Source organism: Pygocentrus nattereri, chromosome 11 (genome assembly GCF_015220715.1).
Source record: "Pygocentrus nattereri isolate fPygNat1 chromosome 11, fPygNat1.pri, whole genome shotgun sequence".
In the NCBI taxonomy this organism is placed as follows: domain Eukaryota; kingdom Metazoa; phylum Chordata; class Actinopteri; order Characiformes; family Serrasalmidae; genus Pygocentrus; species Pygocentrus nattereri.
This window is the reverse complement of record NC_051221.1, coordinates 35,422,522-35,437,521: the sequence shown is the minus strand read 5'-3', so window position 1 is coordinate 35,437,521 and position 15,000 is coordinate 35,422,522. Positions and strand designations below refer to the sequence as shown.

At 39.3% G+C, this 15,000-nt stretch overlaps 1 protein-coding gene across 7 annotated transcripts; it reads right to left on the bottom strand.

The window, feature by feature from the left end:
- Window positions 1-5,050: 5,050 nt before the first annotated feature.
- hmg20a (high mobility group 20A) lies at window positions 5,051-13,977 on the bottom strand. Of its 7 annotated transcripts, XM_017714976.2 has the most exons (10): window positions 13,601-13,705; window positions 13,441-13,503; window positions 12,264-12,370; window positions 11,822-12,031; window positions 11,174-11,306; window positions 10,533-10,570; window positions 9,960-10,035; window positions 7,023-7,238; window positions 5,994-6,126; window positions 5,051-5,510 (listed from the first exon to the last, which is right to left on the bottom strand). In XM_017714976.2, the coding sequence occupies exons 3-10, from the start codon at window positions 12,327-12,329 to the stop codon at window positions 5,507-5,509; spliced, it is 876 nt and encodes a 291-aa protein (XP_017570465.1). In that variant the 5' UTR covers window positions 12,330-12,370; window positions 13,441-13,503; window positions 13,601-13,705; the 3' UTR covers window positions 5,051-5,506. The 7 variants fall into 7 exon arrangements, with proteins under 7 accessions (XP_017570465.1, XP_017570466.1, XP_017570463.1 ...); XM_017714977.2 differs by lacking the exons at window positions 13,441-13,503; window positions 13,601-13,705 and adding an exon at window positions 13,838-13,977; XM_017714974.2 differs by lacking the exon at window positions 13,441-13,503 and having other exon boundaries at window positions 13,601-13,741.
- Between the last annotated feature and the right edge of the window lie 1,023 nt (window positions 13,978-15,000).

Sequence of the window (15,000 nt, the reverse complement as noted above, 5' to 3'; positions counted from 1 at the left end):
TTCAGGCAAGTGTGTGATGAATTAGGAACGCAGCACAAAAACTGGTCGGTATAAACTTCCATTACTTGTTTACTCTTAGCCACAAAGCTCCAATCGCAGAACTAAAGACGTACATTTCAGAGACCAAACCTGTCTGGACTGATCGCCTCCAAGTGAAGTAAGCAGAAAACTGTGTAAATGATATTTCTGGACTAATCATCACTAAAAGGGAAGCAGTGGGCTGTGTAATCATGCCATCAACTCCTAAAAGTCAAGGTTACAGAAGATCTTATTGAGAGCCAGAGGAAACAGGGTCAACCTGTAAGAGGATATGAGGTCATCAGAGCCCCCTGTGAATGGGATTACAGCAGCGCCACACAGCAACCATCACTGATAGGAAGTCCTGCTGCTGGACAGGAAATGGCCATAATAACAGAGAGGCTATTGTGTACTGTAGGTGCCAGCTTTAGCACTTATATGCAGACATTTTCTAGGAGTCATTTTTCTTAAATAGTCACACGTGAAAATGACCACAAGCCAGTCAAGAAATCTGTTGTTCTTCTGAAAGGTGTGTTTTGTAGTGTGTGGAGCAGCTAATGTCTGCCGTGGCTCTGCTGAAGCAGCAGTGCAGCCAAGAAGCACACTCCCATCCTGAACATCTGCCTAAACTGGCACGACTGCTGCCGGTGATGCCAAAGTGATCAGATGGACTTGTGACATCTCGCTGCCCATCAAACTCTCACTGTTCCTGGTCCAGAACATAAAAGTGCACTTTTTCTACACTTCATCATGTCACTGTGGTGGACTCTACCTCCATCGTGAAGCTGAATCCATTGTCATCTACAACTGCAAAAAAAGACTGAACGTTAGATTAGTCATTTTGTTTTGTTCTTCTCCAAAACATTGAATTCAGGTCACTGGCTAAAAAATAAATACTATCATGATCTCAAAAATAATCTCAAGAATCTCCAAGAATGGAGAACTCTGGGCTAAATGACCAAAAACGCAATTGCGGTTTGTGATAATGCCTGTACTGCAATTCAGCACACTCCATAATTAGATCAGAAAGTGGTTCACAAAGGGAAGTTGTATCTATAGATCTTTGTTCCACATCTCAAAGAGCTTGCACAAACTCTTCAGGGCTCTTCAAACCTTTTGAATGTGTTGTATACAATAGGACCCAATCAGAAAGGCACATGAAAAGCAGTAATACTGCAAGCATAATTATTGCTCATACATATTTTTTAAACGTATCGTATTTTGATCATTTTAAATCTTTTGAACCTTATGAAATTATAATAATCAAAATAACAGACCGCTAAAAGTCTACTAATACTGCAGTTACAGTGTACCGCTTTTGCTGTGACCAAGTATCACATTGCCTTTATACACAATTAAAGGGTGAATGTGCACTGTGAGCAAGTCCTGGAGATGAAACTCTTATCAGTCTGTGGAACCTCATAATAAAGCAACACTATGTAGGATTTGGGGATCTGGAGACCTCTCTGGTGAAAATATGTAATTGCATGCAACATGCGGAAGAACATTTTGCAAGGTCTGTTGTGCTTTTGACCCCCAACAAGCGGATGAACCTGGCTTTTGTGAGCGTGCTGAAAGAGCATTGAAAGAGAACTTCATCAATACTTGGTGAATATGGCTTCTGAGGAGGCTACTATTGGTACTAGGCTACTATTGTCATCATCTTCATCAGTATAGTTGATTTTGTATGTAAGACCTAAACACCGAGCTATGCCTTCTGTTTGAGTCTGTATGTGGGACTGCGTGTGGTTAATATGTAAATCAAGGCACAGCGGTCACTTTGTTCTGAGCTTGTTTTGACCTGTTGGTCATACAGACCCAGTGCAGCACACGGTTCAACATCAGTGCAGCAGCGTAAAAATCTGGGAGTACATACGTCACCTAAATGATGAACTAACCTAACTTTGTGTAAATAAACCACAATATAGAAATATGTCCACATATGCAGTCGTGACTGACGTCATTCTTTTTTTCTGAATTCATACAAACACTTTCATTTTATAGTAAATTAGTTTGGGTTAGCTAATGTTTATGAACAGAGGCCTACAGACCAACACAGTAAAGGAAGCTTATTTGTGATCCTGAGTTTAAAGCCAGTTTTTATTCAACTTGTAATTAATTTATAAAGTGATCTTAAACTGAAACTTCGCTTGTTTGTAAAAGTGATTTCAGAGCCACTCGGTTCTCCCTGATGGAAACTGTTTACCTTCAGTGTTTTGTGCTTATGATCATTTTAATAGACGTCAGCGTCACTAATTAATGACGTTCTATTAAAAGACTGGTTTACCAAGAGAGACGCTGGAGGACTTTCACCTGAAATGAGTTCATGAAGCCAGTCTGGTTATAAAAATGATAACAGGACATTAGTCATAATTAATCTTTTAGTACTTTTACTTTATACTTAAGTACATTTGAAGCCAAATACTTTTGTACTTTTACTCAAGTTGAGGTCTAGAGTAAGGACTTCTACTTTTACTGGAGTAGTATTTTACCTTGGGTATCTCTACTTTAACTCAAGTACATGATTTGTGTACTTCGTCCACCTCTGGCCTTCACACACACACACACAATGCATCACCATGCAACACGTGCATAAAGGTCAGTGTTTGATATTTAAATGACCACAGTATGTCACTGCAATTTGTCACTACTGTGTGTGAGACCTGATAGACCTGATGTGTGTGACACGATATTCAGCACATCATCAAGCAAGAACTCACTTCTCACCGTGTTGTCATATCCCTCGTTCCCTGGTGAAGATCAGAAAAGGTTCTTTTTTTTATTAACTATGTTTTTAATGGTCTGTTACTTTGATTTTCATGATTTGGTGTGAGTGGAACAGACATTCTGGCCCCTGTTCTCATCACCACGCACGGCTTGATTTTACCAATCTGCTCCTTATCGCCATCTACCGGCGACATAGCGCTACTGCGACGTTTTAAGGTGGACCGAAAATTTCGAAATAAGAAGCAATCTTCCGCCTCGTTATTCCTTATATATTGTAGGCGTATTAGTTACTGCAGCTCCCCTTCTTAAATCTGCCCTGCATGTCACACTAGTTGACTTTAACTGGTTAAAGAGCGAGCGTTTAGAGATGTGTTTAACCCTCAACTCCCACAAACGCTGAAATAGTTTAGGACAGTGTGGTACGTTTATTACTTTCCAGCATTTTCCGGTCTTCAAACTACTTTGTTTAAAGTTGTTGTGGAGTCATTTGGTCCACTCGAATGACCTGATTGACCTGCGCCTGAAGATCGACCAGCCGGTTAGTTCCAGCAACTATAAAGTTGTACTAGAGGCCAAACGATGGGCAGCAATGCAATACTAACTTTGCAAGTTTGCATGGAAACTAACACTAAATAATAAAATGCATAAAATCAGGACTTAGATGTAAATATCTGTCATGTTCTACCAGGAATCTCACACAAAAGCTGTTGCAAGAACCGAAAAGATAGACTGAAGGAATGTGGGCATGTGGTGCTCATAAACAGTCACCAGTGGTGGACAGTAACTAAGTAGATGTAATTAGTTACTGTACTTAAGTAGTTTTTTCGTGTATCTGTACTTAAGTATTTCCACTTTCGGTGACTTTTTACTTTCACTGCACTACATTTCAGAGTCTAATATCTGACCTTTTCCTCCTACATTTTGAGAAAACTGTCGTTCCTTTTGGTTTTTGTGTGTATAAAAACGTAACATGTCAAAACAAAAGAAGAGCAAAGCCAGAGCACCAATCAGGGCACAGCGGTCACTTTGTTCTGAGCTGGTTTTGACCTGTTGGTCAGGCCGACCCAGTGCAGCACACGGTTCAACATCAGCACAGCAGAAACTTTGGGAGCACATGCATCGACCTACATGATGAACTAACCTAACTTTGTGTAAATAAACCACAATATAGAAATATGTCCACATATGCAGTCGTGATTGATGCGTTTCTTTTTTTCTGAATTCATACAAACACTTTCATTTTATAGTAAATTAGTTTGGGTTAGTTAATGTTTATGAACAGAGGCCTACAGATCAACACAGTAAAGGAAGCTTATTTGTGATCCTGAGTTTAAAGCCAGTTTTTATTCAACTTGTAACTAATTTACAAAGTGATCTTAAACTGAAACTTCGCTTGTTTGTAAAAGTGATTTCAGAGCCACTCGGTTCTCCCTGATGGAAACTGTTTACCTTCAGTGTTTTGTGCTTATGATCATTTTAATAGACTTCAGCGTCACTAATTAATGACGTTCTATTAAAAGACTGGTTTACCAAGAGAGAAGCTGGAGGACTTTCACCTGAAATGAGTTCATGAAGCCAGTCTGGTTATAAAAATGATAACAGGACATCAGAGCCAGAATTACTCTTTTAGTACTTTTACTTTTGATACTTAAGTACATTTGAAGCCAAATACTTTTGTACTTTTACTCAAGTGGAGGTCTAGAGTAAGGACTTCTACTTTTACTGGAGTGATATTTTACCTTGGGTATCTCTACTTTAACTCAAGTACATGATTTGTGTATTTTGTCAAGCTCTGCACATTATAAGCTTTCGTTTTCTTTTATTTCAAGAAGTACATAAACATGTATATTTAAATAATATTAATGTTTATACATGCATTATGAGGCATTCTGGATGGTAATTCTCAATGCAGTAGATTTCTCAGTCATTTTGAAATATGTGACAGCTCTGTTCACCTTTCTGGATCTAAAATTTCTTCATTTTTACAGCTTCCTACAAATGATTCTAAAACTACTAAATTGGTTTCATATGATTAAAAACACAGATTTCATACTTTTGAACAGTAACACGTAAGAACAGGCTGTGCTTTGATTCTAGTTGAACTGCTGCTTCTCCACCTATCTCCCTGAGAACACGGCAGCTTTAAGAGTCCATCTGAACCGAAATGGACAACTAGCTCAGTGGGCAGAGAGCAGAAGGAGAACCCGTAACAGGCCTTCTCCTGCAATTCTCCTGCAATCACCAGTGTATCTCCTCATGAGTGCATCACATACACAAACTCTTTTTTGAGAATGAAGACGAACACTCACTGCAAATGCAATTTATTACTCACTGCAGCGTGCTTTTTCTGTAATGCTGCACAGTGACAGAGCACAAATACACCAACTACAGGTTCAATCAGTTTCCTTTAACACAAATACAAAATCTCACTTAACTTCATACACGGAAATAAAATGACCTAAAATCTAAAACCTTCCCTTAAATAAAAAAAGCACAGAACATGCTGAAATGCTGAAGCACGGTTTTCCACGGCCATAGAAAATCATTAAGGACTAGCATGGTAAACATTTGAGTGAATATCCATACAACTGCTGAAACGTGAAACGAAAACAGATAAAAATAGCACTGTAGAAAAAAAAAGAAATAAATTACCAATATCTGAACAGGTGAGTCTAGTAAAACAAGTCTTAAAAACTGGTTGGAAGTAAAACGGAGCTCAAGGAAGCTCAGCGTCCACAGTCCTGCCATCAGAACTCCTCAATTACCTGCAAAGAGATCAATCACAGCAGGAACAGACCTGAATTAAAACCCATCATTAATACCTCATTACATTTTATTTACTAACCAGTCCATCAATCACAAAAAAACAACGAGATTGTCTACTTCTGTGTGTAATTCATGCCAGCATCATAAAGCAGAGCTCTAGAGCAGGTCAAGTACCATCCTGGTGATCTAGTTTAGCTTAGACTCCAGTCCAACACACCTGATCTAATTCATCAAGGATATCAACAGCATCTATTAAACACTAGATCACCACTACTTTCTTAGACACCATTGCTTCAGAGGAAGTCTTGCTCACTTTAGTTTCTTATTCTCTCTGCAAAGAGTAAGACTAGTTACTTATTTTGAGTTGAGTTAAATTATAATTCCAGACAACTGAAAAAGTAAATCAATCAATCAGTGTAAAACAAAGCGAGTGAAAATATAATTGTTTGGGGTGATAAACAGCGCAGGAGTGCAGCTGTTACCTGTCGAGGCGGTTGACCACGTCCCGGACCACACTAATAAGATGCTCGTGCTCCTGAGGGCTGGACACCACGATACTGTGGAGCTTCTTCATGTAATTATCAATGGAGTCCAGACTAGCAGTCTCTCCACTGCCTGCAGGAACACAGCACAAACACATGAGCACAAACTGCACACAACAACATCATCAAATACATGGCTTCTCTGATTCATATGTGCAGATGGCAGTCTTATCAAAGGGTTTACTGAAATTTACACAATAGAGCAGGCACTGCCTAATGCCTGGCACCCCTGGCTACAACAGCTCACTGATGAATTAGACTGAAAAACTATTTTTTTTTGCTTGGCAAAGTGCTGCTAAAGGTAACTACATAGACAGCTTGTGCGCAAACACATTTCCACCGAGTAATCATGAACATGCCACAGTAACATACTAGTAATAACTAATTTGGGAATGGCACAGTTCAGACTAGAGCAGTTGGCCAGGTAGCTATCACTTTATACAAAGACTGTGAAAGTTCCACAGCTAATTCATTTCGAACAGGGCTGGAGAAAGAAGAACTTAGCTCAATAGACAATGCTTCTGAGTGACTATTGCATATAGTGATATTACATACACAATAGCCTCATAAACTCATACATCCCAGCTAACTGACTACCTTATGGGGTAAAATTGTCTAGTATAGTACCTTAGAGAAGGCAGCGAGTAACTCTCACAAACCTTCTGGGATACATAAAGTTCTCAAACTACTACCACTTAAATACCATAGAGGCACTATTTGTATTGCTTTAGTCTTTTTAGAAATCTCACTGTGAAGTTTTCATTCCACACATTAATCCAATGCTGTACTACAGTCAGTAAAAAGCGAGAAGTCACTTCTGTCACTGCTGAAGACAACAGTGATGTGAGGGGATAATATCTATTGGTTTTGTGAGCAGATAACATCTGCACAAATAGCCGAACTGCTCTGAGAGCATCACTCTGTTGTATGGTTCTGTACTGCGGTTCTATGAGAGTTGGTGTGTCTCACCAGGCAGGGGCACATTGGAGAAGCTGTGTGTGAGTGCAGAGCGGAGTGTGTCGAGGTGCTGCTGCAGCAGGCTGTTGCGTGTGCGCTCTTGCAGCACATCTCCCTCAAGTCGCTCCACTGCGCTCCTCATGCTTTCCACATGCTTCTGCAGAGCTGCGTTCCGCTCCTCATACTCCATGTTGGTCTTACGTAGCTGCCGCAACTCCGCCTCACGTGCTGTGAGCAGAACACACACACCAGAGTTACACTCACTGTACCAAACACCAGGACGTTTCTCAGGTCTGGTAAAGTTCACTAAAACAACAGCAAACCCCACAGAGAGGGAAAGATGTTGACACACTGCTATAGTTGGGCACACACTATACGACTTTAAGTCCAATTTTAACCCCTGATTTGCACCTTATGACAAATTTTCACAATTCAAATTTCCTGGAACCAGCACAAATGATCTGGTTGTGTGTAAGGGGAAACTAATCAGGCTGTAGCTCCGAAGCATTTGGAGGTTTTCCAATAATTTCATAAGGGGGAAAATGGCCAGCAATGAGAAGATAAAAGGTAAACGTGTATGCACTCCACACCATCACAATATTTCTGTATTAAATGTATTAAATCATAATCTATATACATGTCTTTATAAAAACAATAATTTATTTTTTCAAGGTACTCAAGATACTTCACATGAGTTTAAAATATTAAACGAAACACTCAATTACTGTAAGCACACATCTTCATTTTAACAGTCTTCTGTGCGTTTTTATGGATGAGTTTGTGTTTGTTGCGGCAAAGAACATTAGATCCTGTGTGATAAGGCAATGTAATGGGATATTGATAATAAGTAAAGTAATCTGAAGATGCTTCAAACGCATTAATCGCCCTGTTGGGAGAAAGAATTAATAGAGCACAGACTTTATTTTACTACTTTTCCTTGACTTTCCTGAATATTTGACTGTAGAAATCTGGTACTTATTTTAAATGACTTCAGTGAAAAATACGAACATTTAAAACAAGAGAAAAGGATAATTTACAGCAGTGTTAAAATGTTTTGAAATCTTGATTCTGTAAGTCTGTATGTCCTTGTTTCTCAGAAGTACACTTGATAACCATATAGTTTATGCCAGAGACTAATTAAGCTACATTCAACCATTTCAAATTTCTACAGTTTTACTTCCTCTCAAAACAAACTAAGTGCAAATAATGCTGCAGATATTGGGAAAAGCTACTGGAAAAATGAAGCATTTCAGACTAAAAAACAGCCAAAGATACTCGTGGGACTGAATTTCCCATCGGCTGCCAGCTGGTAGTAAAAAGCTCACTCTGCAGAATAGTAGTGATATGTTTCCTAAACACATATTCATCTGTAGTTCGCATTTTTTTATGTTCTTGCGTAAAAGTACAAATGAGGCCTGTCCAGTTTAAGGTCTGTTTGTGTCATGTGGCAACAGTGATATTCATTGCTGAGGTTCCCCCTCTCTCCGTTTACTCATCTAATGTACAAAAACCACTACCACTGTAGAAATGTCATGTAGCGTATGCCCATGTTAAGCAACAAAAGAAATCTAGCTAAACACAATCCAAAGAAACAGTTTAATCAATAGAACTGCTCCAGGGGGGAAAGTAACTGTGACCGCATAATGCATGTGCACAGATACACATACACTCCTGACACTGTGAATGCATGAACTGTAGAGAACGGAAGATTCCGGAAATTGGTGGGTCCAATAGGATAACTGATCATTTACATCATACTACACTAATATCATATACCACAACACTGCTCAGACAAACTTGAATATAGAGATAGCAGGAGAATAGATTTGGCTGATTCATGGGGATATGAAATGTTGCCTTTATAAATCTTCACAAATTAACTTTTTACCAAACACTTAAACACTTTACTGAACCATCAGTTCTGAACGTGATGGAACCTGAGTGTGAAACATGAGTTTGAGCATTTAATAAACAGCTACATTATTGAATAAAACACAAAGCTAAACAATGACTTCCAAATACTCAAATGCTGATCTTATCTCCATGTCATTGCTCATAGCTAGGTGAACACAAATCCTGCAATATCTCTCCGTATCTGCTATGCTGCTTTAAAAGTTTAAATGCACTCATTCTATACTTTTTGTTTCATTTTTTTCTCTATGTTTCACTTGTGACATTTTTGTTGTTTTATATACCAAATTGTCATAGTTCATTTTTATATGGCCATTTCTTCAACCTCTCTTTATCCCTTAGAATTAAACAGTTGTCTTTAAGACTTGTGTGTGAAAATGATCTCTGTTCTGATTGGCTGCCTGTATTGCACTTCATTCAAAAGGCATTCTGGACTGAAACTCTCTTTTAATGTGAATGGGTGGGGCTAAACTGCTGTAGGCTGAATAGGTGGAGCTATGTAACTGCATTCTAATTCAAAACAGACCTGTATTCGCAGCTTAATTTCCATATTTTATATATATATATATATATATATATATATATATAGCTTCTGTCAGAAGAAAACCTTGTATCTCCATTTTTTACATTTTTCACTTTTTGACATAATTTGAAAATCCCTGTGACCCTTTACATTGTATGTAAATTTCATGATGAACGGAATAAAAAAACTACCCAAAATTACTTGGAAAAATGTCTGGCTCCACTGACTTACATTAAAAGTAAAGTAGGTTTTTTAATTCTCCTATTAAGTTAACATTTTGGAGATACGAAGATTTCTTCCTACATATTCTTCCGATATATGTGTGTGTGTGACTATGTAATTATAATTTTAAAATGTCAAATGTAAACTACTGTATACAATTGTAACTACTGACAATAATTAAATCACTGGACCGAAATGAATACGTTTTTCTATTGATGGGCAAATAACATGTTGGGCACTGATATGTTTTGCAGCCCTACTGAATCCGTCTGCAGCCTGGACTCTGTGCTTACCTTTGCTATGATTGAGGAACTCCTCAGTGAAGATGGGAATGTCAAACACAGAGCGATCCTTTATCACTCCATCATTCTGACAGATAGAAGAGAAAGAGAGACGACAAACATTTCCAGTGTGTACAGTGAGAAACATCTTAACAACAGAGCGCTTTGTGGCTTTTCTGAAGAGCTTTTGTTGACCAAGGAACCACTCGATCCTGTTAATGCCAACTGACATACACACCCACAACTAGGTGATTAAGTCTGAGGACCACAATGCTTTGTGCACTTGTGAACCTAAAAGACTCTAATTTCATTAAGCCCCAATGTTTCTCACCCCCACTCAACCCCAGGCAGCCAGTGGCTAAGCACTTGGTAATGACATAATTGAATTTCCTAAAGCTGAATGAAAATAGAGCTCCAGCATTCATTGTTGTTGCAACAGGTTCAGTTCTGGGCATCCGAAGTGAATAAATCTGGGCCTGGTGTGACGCAAACAACAAAAGATTAAGAGAAAAGGCAACTCGTTTTGTATGTGTTCCAAGACGAAGTGCTGCCGTGTGTTTGGACTGAAACACAAGTTTCTCTTACCTCATGAAGAGCTTCCCTGGTTGATTGCCGACCCACATCTGTTATAGAAAGAAAGAGCTTTAAGAGCAGTAGTAGCTGATTAATGTTTCCTGCTTAAATCCTTCCTTGCATCTTGAACAGATAAGAGACTAAGGCATGTGAGAAGCTTTTCTGGCCTCTGCACTGGAGGGCATTTCAAAAGCAGATACAGAAAAATAATTAGTCAATTTTGAAGCATTAAATGATCTTTCAACATTTTCCTCTAATGCAAAATATACTGTTTGTTTTCTGTTTGTAATTAGGAGAGTAATGGGAGGTGTGATTTTCCTGCTAGCATGTACACAGCCATTCATTTAATGCAATGAATTACTTTCAGTCAGTCTGAATAAACACTAAAAAGTAAGCACTAATTTTAGGAAAAAGAAGTCAAATTATAATGAATACTAGACACCAATCAATTCTAATAAACATGGTCATCAGTGACGGAATACAAGAAAACACTAACTAAACGAATATTTACTTTTAATAAAACTAATAAAAAAATAAAACTAAAAAAACTAATATTTAACTATTTACTTGACTAAAATAGTTCCATAGATTCCACACTGCACAAAAAATAAATCTCTAACAGCCTGTTAAGCAGTTAATGCAGTTGTTTGTACCTCCTCGGTGTCTCTTCCCCTTCTGCTTCTCTTGCACCTTCCTGGTGAAGTGCTTATATGCCTCCGTCTGCTGATACTTCTCCAACTCCCTCATGTAGCGCTCTTTGTCTTTCTCTGCTTCATCTAAATATCGCTGTATGGAGAGACACAGAGAGTGCTTTTTGTGAGTCCAGCATGTGGGGTGGGGAGGGAGTGAGAGCATCTATCAGCACCAACAACAATGCAACAAGCATAAGAGACTAGAGTCATCACGAAGAAGAGGAGAGTCACTGGCAGTGAATGTAATGGTTTTCTCAAGGTATAGACTACACGCTTAACGCAGATGTTTTTTTCAAGGGTTGTTTAATAAAGGAAAGAGTTCTATGAAAAACATTCATAAACATTTCATTGGGTGTTCGATGAATCAGGACAATCATCTAATTCACCAAAACTAAATCACTAATTTACCAATTCATTTCAGCATACTGCCAGGTGTTCACAACTTGCACAGATGTAATCACAATAAAAGTGTTCATTTGATCTGTACAGCAAAATACAGTATAAACACACCTAAACACAATATAGTCCATACCATGCAGCCCTGGGACAGACCACATGTTACTTTACACACCAATCTGTATTTCAATTACTTAAATAAACAATCCAGACCTGTTTCTCATCAGGGGGCAGTTTGCTCCACTCATTGCCGAGCATCCTGGTGATCTCCGGAAAGGGAACGTCTGGCCTCTCTGCCCGCAGCTGCTCCCTCCGATCATTCATAAATCGCACATATCCCGTTAATGGAGCTTTGGGGGCATTACTGTCCTTCAAAGGCTTCTTCCTCTTCCTCCCTTTCGTCCAGCTTGCCCTGCGTGGCTTCTACAGGGCCAGAGAGATAGTTAACTAACAGAGTAAATTTGGGAATCCATCCTGAAAAGTCTCTTCTTGTGGGTCAAGTCTTCTGCAGAGAGGTGACATACATTGAGGCAAGTTCAAGGAAACATGTTGCTACATTACTAAAAGAAGATTTGGGTGCCTTATTAATCTTCTGATGAGATTACGTTACACCGTTGGTTAATAAAAGCCAAATCAACTTCAGCTAGGGTTTTACCTCCTCTCCATTCCTCTGGCTACTGTTGTCCGTGTTCGCCCCAGGTGAAGCACTCTGCTCTTCCATGACCTCTAACTCGTCACACACTGAGGTGAACTGCCAAACACCTATACATATATATACACGTTATTAAACTAACCCTCAAGACACTCCTTCATCCTACTGTACACTGGTCTATACAACCACACAACTGCAACTGTTTGGGTAGACGGTGAACAGTTCAAACGTCAACAAATGCACAAATGCTTCTTATGCGGTCAGTATTAGGGGTGTTAACAATGCATCGTGACATTGTAACACTGCAATACAAAAGGTCAAACAAAATCAATACATTGTGGAAAACAGACATTTTTTTAAATGATCCCTTCTAATGCAAATGCATTGTTCAAAGTTCATCACCAATGAACGACGCCATCCAGCGCTCCTCTGGCCTCCCAGCTCTAATGTCAATATTAGGCCTAGACTTTTAAACTGAAAATGCCATAACACAAACACAGTATCATGAATCGAATGAAATCGTGGGCACAGTGTATTGTTATACCCCTAGCAGTATCACTCATGTTACCATAAACGTATAAAGGTTCAGTTCAGCCTGTTAAGTTAAAATATCCTCAGTCATTAGTCCTGCAAGCAATAGATGGTCCAGGTTTAGAGAGATGAACAGGCTCCTAATGTTAGCAACACACAAATATCAAAATTTAGACAGTTTTGTTTTTGGAGACAAGCTAAATGGCTTCAACAATTTGTCCCACCCATGAAGCAGTCCTGTTGTCGTTAGTACAGTATTTTTTTAATATGTTTCAATGTTATTTCAGCCTGAACTCGAGAGTATTACACAGACTCAGTTCAATGTCACTGCTTACCCTCTGATAAAATCTTTTAGGCTGTCAGAACAGCCTACAAAGGTATAGTTTTAGCTCGGGTTGCGTTTTCTGATTCAGTTAAAAATCTCCTACCTGTAGTTTTACGCGGGGAGCTAACGTTACCCACGTAAACAAGCAACCTAGGTTAACTAGCTGTGGGCTTGGGCAGGAACACCAGGCGAAGCCTCGCAGTAACATTTAGCCAGCTTAGTGTGTTTAGACTCAGGACGCATGAAGGTGTGAAGTTCTGCTGAGTAACTCTGGCTTTAAGCTTTATATAAAGACACAAAAGTCTGTGTATCGGCGACACGTTCCTCCTCCTGAACCGAGCAGCAGGCTGAGAGTCAGTCAGCTCGTCGTCTTAGCCACACGTTAACCTAGCAGAGCAGAGAGCGAAGAGAAGCTGCTCACAGATTCACTCAACACGCTCACTGAGCGTCTCAACGAGCAAAGAAAGCATTCCAGACGACTCACATGGACATCAGAGGGGCGCACTGTCCCGTGGTTCGTCGGAACCGGACCGTTTCGGTAGATTTTCTGAGAAGGAACTGCACGAATCAAAACAATGCAAATAGCCGCACACGACACGTGGCGTCATCACACTGCGACAGGCCCGCAGAGCGGTGCTGTGAGCACGGATGTGTTCGGCGGGTTCGATCCATTCATTTGAAGTGGGTTTAATACAAACTCATGAAATCTGCTTTTACCTACCTGCTGCTAGAGGCGTGGGAACTATTCAAGAGTACGTCCCTGGGTGCCTATTTTACTTGGCGGAGGGATATACGCTGAGGTCGGTCCAGTTCCTCGTTCTGACCGACGGATCAGTTCGCCGCCCGACTACAGCCACGCACGCCCACTAGACCGGAGGACTGCGTTTGCGTCCTAAACCGCACTCTAGGGTACTTCATATACTGCCCTAACGAGTGGACTTGCTACTCGTGGTGTACTGTTACTGACGCACTATTTAGTGCGGTACTGTGCGATTTTGAACACAGTCAACTGAGTATTCAACCGACACTTTATGATGGAAGAAATAAAACCTGACGAAGTGAAAATCATATTAGTGCAAAAAAATGTCATTAGTAACTAAAAAAAAAAAAAAGAAAATTGACATATAAATATTGATTTGTTGCGTATCAAAAGCCAAATGTAGAAGTATAAATGATACGTTTAAGTGTAAGTTTTCAGTAGTAAGGACTTTCCCAGTTCGTTTTCAAGGAAAGGGAAATTTGAACTAGAATGAAATATACTTTCATAAGTGATTCTAATTTTTACCTGTTCGAAGTGATTTAGTGAAAATGGAATTCATATAGAAATTCAGTTCTTACAGAAAAAAAAAGAATAAGAATAGAAAAGTTTCACTTTTACATGTAACAACTATTTATTTTTTCAATTTATTTGAATAAATCATGTGAATTTACCACATGATAAACTTTAATTAATGTGAGCGTGAATGGTTCTTGCTAATGTTTATACTAACATTAGATAAAGCCCCTGTTTTACTGATTAAAATGAAATCAGTTATTACTAATATTAATAACATTTTTACTTCCATCCATCCATCCATCCATTTTCCAAGCCGCTTCTCCCTCAGGGTCGCAGGGGGGTGCTGGAGCCTATCCCAGTGGTCATCGGGCAGAAGGCAGGATACATCCTGGACAGGTCGCCAGTCCATCGCAGGGCAGACAGACAGACACACAGACAGACAGACACAGACAGTCACTAACATTTTTACTTATTGAAATTAAATTTGTGATTTTAATGGGTTAAAAGCTAAACTGGCTTGCTATAAAGGACACATACATCAGACTGAACCATACCCGCTTGAAGTCTTGCCATACAGGGCCGTTTTTTAAGACGACATGTTTTTAGAG